Consider the following 8,694-nt stretch of genomic DNA (forward strand, 5'->3'; position numbering starts at 1 on the left):
AGAAACACCAGAAAAATCGATCAATGTCATGTATACGAAGTCGAATTACTGTCGACTTCTTGTAGTGTCTTTGTAAACAAAAAAGAAATCAATTCTTATGATACAAGCGTTTTATTTGCTATTCAGTTACGTCAATAGACTTATGTTTGTGCATATCACGGGTTTTTTATGCGGTGTGGTAATCTCGTCTATGGATGGGTCATTTATTATCGTTAGATGATATGTTATGCAGGTTATTACTGTAGCTTTATCGAAAATCAACCAAATGACGAACTCTTTTTCCAAGATTTTTGTTTGGCGTGAGGGGAACATGGAATGTGCTTTGCAAGCAGTATTCATCCAGTACAATAGGTCACGAGATATCTGGTATTTTGACGAAAGACATCTGTAGAATGGATGTTGTTGACGGACTTTTTAGTTATGCGGAGGATGTACAGGTTGAAAGATCATTTATCCGTCAAAGCAATGACTCTAAAAGTCGTAAGAATCACATTCATGCCTATAACAAAAATATTTGTGTGAACTCGCGTGCCTGACATATAATGCTGGTGACGCATTTATGGCTAGGGTAAAGACGAGAGAAAGTCAGGAATTCATCCAAGCGTAACACTACTGGATTTGGAAAGAGACTTTGCATGTGTAAGCCCTCAAAGGAACTCTTTATTGAAACGTCTCATATCGCCAGTGGTTTTAAAAAAAGAGTAGTCCTTTGAAGGGGCTGAACATAACCTTTGACGGATTTCTGGTCGTAATAAAACAAACCCAAACCTTCCTATTTGTATGAACTCGCGTGCCTGACAAAACATACTGGTCACGCATTTATAGTTTGGATTAAAAAGAAGAAAGTAATTCGTCCAAGCATAAAACTAGTGCATTTGGAAAAAGAGTTTACACGTTTGGGTATGTGTAAGCCCTCAAAGGAAACTCTTTAGAGAAACGTGTCATGTTGTCAGTGATTTTTTTAAAAAGAGTAGTCCTTTGAAGAGACTGAACATAAACCTTTAACGGATTTCTGGTCATAGTAAAACAAACTTAAACCTGAAACAAGTCCTAACAAAGAAAATGCAAACGATTTCCATTCCTCAGTATTCATACGGGAAAAGGTTATTGCCCCGAACCCGAAAGGTTCTGGGAAGAGTTTGGCCGAAAGTAGTGGTGGGCAAGAACGAAAGAGCCTTAGTTGTAGGCCGTATCAGCAGTGGCACATCCCCACCCAGAAATTCCTAAAGTACCCCCCCCCCGGGTATCAGAGCCTTTGGATTTTGTCAACACGGTCACAAAATCTAAGAGGTGCAACACCATTTTGGCTCAAAATACGCGTTGATTATCGTAGAAATGGAACGTATGGAAGCGTTTCAATGTTGGAGCAATGTTGTAACTATTCGAAACAATGTCGCAACAATGTTGCAACGCTGTGTTGGGCTAAAAATCGTCGTTGCGAATCGTCTCGTATAACAGCACCTTTGGACCCTGGTTAGATCTACCATAAAGTCCTAAACCAGGTTTCGTCACTTTTTAGGAGAAGCTGCCTCAAAACGTGGTCAGACACCACCTCCCACTTTTTTAGAGGCTCCTCAGGAAATCCACTACTTTGTAACAAGGAAGCAGCCTGCCAATCTGACATGGGTGGCAACTGACGTTTGCAAGATGCAGATTAAGTGTAACAAAGAGAAATTTAGAGATGGAAATAACAGAGTCTGCAAGCAAACTTGTAGAGAATGCAAAACGAGAAGGAGGACAAAAATTGTTAAGGTGAAAGATTTCCCTGAAGGTGTCAGGTCCATGACATGCCAGTGCAAGGTCTGGGGCACAAAAGTGATTAAAACTGAGAAGATCATCGTGGAGAAAGCTTGTGAGTATTTTAATGTTTAAGATGCTCAAACACGGTCCAGATTTCAGGAAAAAAAAATGAAAGAAACTAAAAACACACAACATCATCGTACATTACTTACAATATTGAGAAGTATTTATAAGGACCGCTAATTAGCCCCCTTCCCCCCCGCCTCCCACTTATACACCCCGCGAAATAGGCCCATCTTCTTCTCAACTAAAAAATAAACATTTAGAGCTTGAATTTCATGGCTTAAGTTCAGAATATTTAGAATTTTTCGACAAAATATCTGTTAGAATCCTTCGTATGTTCAGGCTTTCTAAAGCGTCTTTTTATGCCCTGACATCTTCATTCATAACATTTTATGAGACGTACGGAAAGTTGCCATGGCAATTTTGTAATTTCACATGTGAAATTACAAATTAACGCTGAAATTTTGCATCAAAATTAAGAAGTAACTCGTCACCCAGACTGCTCGTCACCTATGATATTAATCCGGTTATAACCTCCTTCGGATGTAAGCCCCCTCTAGTTTGAGTATCGACGGAAATTAATTCGATATATTATGACGTTTTAAAGCTTAACGATAATCCAGTTAATCATTGATAACTAGAACAAAGTTCCCAAATCTGATTGGCTATCAACTGTGCTGATTTCAGCATTAGTGATTAAACAAATCGGTCGTCCGATTTTGTTAATCACTCGTATGATTACAGACCGAATTGGAGTCTACTCAGTCCTATTACCATTATGAATGCAAAATGTATTTTGATCAGCGTTGCTTTAAGACCGTACCTAGTTTTGAAGCGCTATTCCGTTTTTAAGCCCTCCTAAAACACTTAACGAAGATGTATAAGCCCTGGGCTAATAAGCGACAGTTCACGGTATAATGGCACCCTGTTCTGTCACACTTTATTGTTGTTGTTGTTGTTGTTGATGTTGTTGTCGATGATGATACTTGTTATTGGGTTTACTTGTCTTCCGACCAGCCATTTCAAGTTTATTATAAAGTGCGACAAGTGTTATTACAAACTGCGACAGCTGATTTGTATAGGTAATAGCATGATTTGTAGTGATATTTGGCATAAATACCACGAGTGATATTTCAAAATTGTTATACGATATTTCACGAGACGTTAGGCGAGTGAAATTTGAGACAATTTTGAAATATCACAAGTGGTATTTATGCTAAATATCGCGTAAAAATCATCCTATTACTTGTTTATACTACTACCCACAAAAGGTTTGTAATTTTCACATGTAGGTATTTCAAATTAAGCTGAAATACCACTGCTCTAAGCCAATCAAATTGCAGAAATTTTTCATGTAGTAGTATAATATTACAAAGTGTGATAATCTGTTATTACAAAGTGCGATAGCTTTTTTATTACAAAGTTCGACAGTACAGTTATTACGAAGTGCGACAGAACACACATGCTTGAAAGCAATTGGTAGACAGGGTAGGGATGACTTGGAAAGCTGTGCCTACCTCTGGAAATTTTCTAGCTACGCCCCTGTTATTTCGGTTCTATTTGCAGTTCTTCGGCGGAACTTTACTGTATTCCAGTCACTTCACGTGGTCCCTCCAAACACTACTGTGATCCTTCCGTGCAAGCCGCCACGTGGCGAGCCAAGACCAACAATCACCTGGTACAAAAACGGTGAACCGTTTTCCCCTGAGCGTGGCAGACAAGTTATTTTTGCTGTGAAGAATACGGTGAAGCTGGAGATAAAGCACGTGAGCGCAAACGACTCCGGCGAGTACAGGTGTGTTGCCATGAACATGGCAGCGCGCCGAGAAGGACCGATTTTAAGACTCGAAGTTAGAGGTTGGTCAGTTCAGTTTCATATCTTTTTTGTCAGATCATGACAGCAAACCCTTCGATCCTCTTATGTAAGGATCCTTCCGTGTAAGCCGCCACATGGATCTTGGATTCCGGATTCCACATCGTGGATTCGGGATTTTTTGTCAGTGGAACTTGGATCCCGTATAGTGCAATTCCGGATTCCTTGAGCTGTATTGCAGATTCCAAAGTCTAGGATTCCAGATTCCACAAGCAAAATTTTCTGGGCTTCCGGAATTGGGATTCCTTTGTATGAGGCGTCGGCGTCTATTTTTATGACTTCTGTATAAAAACGTACAAAAGTAATCTCATCTGACTAATCGTTTATACATCCTAATAATCTTGAACGAAACCTCACAGAGTAAAACATAATCCCGTGATATAATTTATAGCAGGTTCAGGAAAGCATTAAAACTTTTTTCCAACTTAGTAAATTAACAGTTCCAGGCAATGAGAATTTACTTTAGCGACTCAGTCCTAGAAGCTTGCAATTACTTGCTTCTGATTGGCCAGAAAACCTTTTTTGGCCAATGAGAAGCAAGGAAGCCAGATGTGTCTGGAACTGGTTTGCTGAAAGTAAATGCGTAGAGCCCTAGGGCTTCTCCTGTAAATACCTCGCACCGTTGGCATGGCTTCCCCTGGGTCTAAGCACTTGCTACAACAAGGAGCAACAACTCTGTTCCTAGCTTTACAAAACTCCACGTTTCTTTTCGTAGAAAATGTCTCGACCGATGTTTTTGGTGAAAGCTCATGGAATTGCTCTGGTCAGCCTTCAGCTGGATGTACGAGCGAAAGCAACATGTCATTTAGTTATGGTAATACACATATTTAGTCAAGCCAAAGGGTTGATTTCCACTGTCGCGTAATTTTAACGTGCGTCCGTACGTAAATTTTTACGCCTGTAAATAAAATAGAGGTAATGCATGGTTCCAGGTCACGCGTAAACGCAAAAGTTGAACCTCGGTCAACTTTTACGTTTCACGCGGCCTGTCATATATTTGCGCGCGTAAAATTTACGTGCGTACGCACGTGAAAATTACGCGACAGTGGAAATCCACCATAAGTAAGAAAATGTAGTGTAACAGGAATGTGTTTTTCTACTTGTAAAGTGGAATCTCGATACTTAATATAACAAGGTACCAGGAGACTGACAAGGTCCGCTCATTGTAACTGGAGAACGTTTTATCGAGTTCTTTTTTATACATTTTCACAGTGATTGAAGTCATATCGTTCGTTTTATCGGTGTCTCTGTTACTGCAAGGAGCCCAAAAATGTGAGCGCTTTTAATTAATTCACATTGTTTCGTGCAGATTTAATCCAATCAGAAGCCAGCTGGAAACGGACCTCGACTTCTGATTGGTTAATGCCTGCATGAAAGAATGTGAATTAATTAAAGGAGGTCACACTTTTGGGCTCGTTGCTGTAATAGGGATAAGTTATTTCAAGGTTTCACTAAGTGGAACAAAATACTAAAAGTTGTTCTAATATAACTTTTTTAAATTCCAGCTTTGTTAATCGTTGGAACCGAAGATGTTCTCCTCAAAGTTGACCTTCGAAACAAATCAAGGAGAACGCAACTTCAAGTCAAGAACGTTATGTCACTGGACTTTAGTTCCGATGAAAACCTGGTTTACTGGTCAAACAAGAGGGAGATAAAGCAGCTCTCTTTACAAACCGGCATCAGTGAGGTCATACCTTTTCATCACAATGACGTTAGCTCCGTGCCATTCCCAGAGGGCATTGCAGTTGATTGGATAAGTAGCAAATTATACTGGACTGATGCCAAGCGAGATGCGATTTACGTAGGGGATTTGCGCAACGGCAGAAAAGTGACAATTATCGAAGGAAAGATTGATTCACCAAAGGCTATAGTCGTCAGTCCTTCAAACGGGTGAGTTAAACATAACTATCGATTTGAACGTAATCTGTTTGAGAATTTTGCAATTTATTGTTGGGCGAATTCCACTAATATTGAAAGTTCGACAAATGCTTTCAAATATCGCAGTTTCAGTACCGGTAGTACGGTTGGGAATGTACCGCCCTTGCTCTGACATGTGGAAATGGTTAAATTTCCCTAGTAATGGTTTTTGGGAGGAAAAAAATCCCGAGGCGCCGTCGCACTACACTATTAGGGAGCTTAAGCAACGACGAAAGCGACGGCAACGTGAACGGCTAAAAAGCAATAGGTTTATATTAGCAAAACAACAAATTTGCACATGCATCACGCTTTTTTGTACATTTCTTTGCCGTCGTTCAACGACTACAACGTGAAAGTGCCTAATTTCGTATTTTGTCGAGGACGGGAACACGAGACAACAACTTTCTTTTTCTTTCCCTGAACTTTGATACAGTCCCTTTAGAATTCAGGTCCGAAAAAATTTTGCCAGCATTTGACGAATTAAAAGACATGGAATAAATGCGATAAAGTTTGAGGCAGCGGGAATTCACTTTTTCAGTGACGTTTTCGTAGCTGACGCCATCGTTGTTGCTTAAGCTCCGTATTTACCACTGTGGGGACGTAAAAGAACGAATAGGGACTCGCGGTAACAATTTCTAGTAATAAACACCCTGGCGGCGGGTATCTCCTTTTTTGTGTGTTTTTGAGAGTGGGTGAGCAGGGGACCTCTGATTAAGAAGAGGAGTCCCGCTCATGTCCATTCTTGCACGTTTGTATCAATTAAAGCTGGAAAAACAAGGCTTGGCAGACAAGCTCTTATTATTCATGCCTTATATATGTCTTTCTCACAGCTACATTTACTGGACGAACTGGGGCCAAGCGCCTCATATTGAACGTGCTAGACTGGACGGCACCGAAAGAAGAGCACTTGTCTACAATGGTATCAAGTTTCCAAAAGGCCTGGCTCTTGACGAGTTAGGCAAAAAACTTTTCTGGGCCGGTACTGACGACAATAAACACGGAATTATCGAGGCTGTATCTCTGGATGGTTTAAACCGCAGCGTCATATTCTACGAACAGGGTTACCATCCATTTTGTTTGGATACCTTTGAAGACTATGTTTACTGGGCTGATTTGGGACGAAATGCGATTTTGCGCATTAAATCTCTTGGAGGTGAGGCAGAGGTGATTATTGACGGCTTAAACAAGCCAATGGGATTGAAAATTCTTCACCCACGTGAATCAAGGCCAGGTACGTGTTCTGATAGTCCTTTCAGTAGAAAGACGCTCATCATCGCATGAGTTTCTCTTGGTTTTCGTCAACTACAAAAATCTTCTTTATTTAAATTTCCTAGGAAAGAGTTGGTCGCAGTTTTTCGTCAAGCGAAGCAGCAATTTTGGGCTTTTCAAAACCTTCGCTTTGTCTGATTACACAAGTTTCAGATGGCCTGGACCTTTCGCGTATTAAGTTTATTTTTTCGTCTTTCCTTTGACTTAGGATGTTGTTCATTTTTCACTCTAGGCAATTCTTGCGATAAAAACAATGGCGACTGTGAGTACCTTTGTCTATCTATCCTTGAAAAACAAAGATGCTTTTGCAAGGAAGGAATGAAATTAAAAGAAAATGGAAAAAATTGTGAGAAATACAAACTTCAAGGTAAGTCACGCTTGTGACTAGTTCATTGGATTTCAATTTTTTTATCGCTCTTATACCGCATGTCTTTACATTACATCTATTGCCTTTACTGCTTCGTGTCTTGTAAAAGTCCGTGATAAGAAAATTCTTTTTTTAACAGACATAGCGTTCCGGGCTCTGCTAGTGCTTCTCTAATACAGTCAGTCAAATGACAACTGAGCAAAAAAGACAAATAGTCCATGAAGGCAAATCCAGTCATAAATCTGTCAAGGGAACGTTGTTGTATAATCCTTCCCCGTAATTAAGTATTCAACGATAGTCTTGCGTTGTCGTGAGCATTGTCCTAGCGATGGAAACGTAGATAGCGAGATACCTTCGTATTTTTCTTGATAATCTGAAATTCATCTATTTGTTTCCCATCTAAGGAGAAGAGAAGAATGGTGAATCATTGGATTTCAACACTCCAATCTTCATCATAGTTATGCTGCTGCTTTTGTTAGTAGCTGTTTATTTTGCATTGAAGAAACGCCCCTCGTGTTCTAGACCCGCTGATCCACCCCGGGTGCCACGCGCGAAAAGGGCGAATGATCAAGGGGTCATAGATGAAGGAATAGAGGAGGAGCTTCCCACAGACCAAACGGAACTTATGGTCGCGGAATCGCAACCAAATGATGCGTCACCTGAATCAAACCAACAACTTTGTAGTTCTGAAGCATCTGGAGCATGCGCATCGCCAGTAAAGGTGAGATCGGCAAAATATTGCTTGTAACAGCACGACTCTGTTGATATTAAACTAAAACACACTGCTAAAAGCAACAGCCCATTTTAAAGTTGTTGGTAGAGGCAAGGCTGGTGTTGACTTTGTCTTATTAAAACCCGTCCTTTTTTTCTATGTAATTGTTGCCTTTTATGTTAAATAGTAGTTTCTAGGAGATATGAATGAAAACAATGTTAAGCCATCGCATTCATTCCTAGGCGTGTGGTTACCATGCGCGCAACTGTTAAGTGGTTCATTGGTTAAGATCCTTACTTATTAGCAATTGTTTCGGGAAGAGTTGAATACTACAACAAAAACGAAGGAAAATTGTAGGTTTCTAAAAATACTTTTCTTTTTTAAGTACTTTTAGAACTTGATCAGTGAATTTATCAGTAGAAAATAGTTATGTACAGTTTTCAAGTACAAAGTAACTTTAATTTGACACATTTGCCTAGCGCGCAAAAACTAACCCTTGCAACTTTTATCTTTAATGCTGCGTTATCTGCTTTCTATTTTATAATTAGATCCTGCTACTTAAGAGAAATCATTTAAGATAACTCTTAGACCGTGATCTAGTGTCGTAAATTTTCCGGCTTCAGTCAAAGAAAAAGAAATTGCTGCACTTCAGAACAAATTATATAGATGTGTTCTGACCGTAATAAAAACATTTTTCCTTTGGTTACAGAGAGATGTAGTGGTTCACATGCACATGAACACGTTGAACATGAA

The 8,694-nt window shown here is 39.8% G+C and overlaps 1 protein-coding gene across 1 annotated transcript; it reads left to right on the forward strand.

Annotated features, from left to right (window-relative positions):
• Positions 1-392: 392 nt before the first annotated feature.
• Positions 393-8,694, forward strand: LOC140953811 (low-density lipoprotein receptor-like). Its single transcript, XM_073403193.1, has 8 exons — positions 393-480; positions 1,520-1,852; positions 3,370-3,660; positions 4,392-4,490; positions 5,182-5,566; positions 6,424-6,824; positions 7,095-7,950; positions 8,651-8,694. Exons 1-7 carry the CDS (start codon positions 393-395, stop codon positions 7,244-7,246), a joined length of 1,749 nt encoding a protein of 582 aa, XP_073259294.1. The 3' UTR covers positions 7,247-7,950; positions 8,651-8,694.

This window comes from Porites lutea, chromosome 12 (assembly GCF_958299795.1).
Source record: "Porites lutea chromosome 12, jaPorLute2.1, whole genome shotgun sequence".
NCBI classification, from domain to species: domain Eukaryota; kingdom Metazoa; phylum Cnidaria; class Anthozoa; order Scleractinia; family Poritidae; genus Porites; species Porites lutea.

Coding starts and splice junctions, on each gene's coding strand:
- LOC140953811 (XM_073403193.1), top strand. CDS start 393: ATGGATGTTGTTGACGGACTTTTTAGTTATGCGGAGGATGTACAGGTT. Junction 1,853..3,369: donor GATCATCGTGGAGAAAGCTT/GTGAGTATTTTA, acceptor TTCTATTTGCAG/TTCTTCGGCGGAACTTTACT. Junction 5,567..6,423: donor GTCGTCAGTCCTTCAAACGG/GTGAGTTAAACA, acceptor TCTTTCTCACAG/CTACATTTACTGGACGAACT.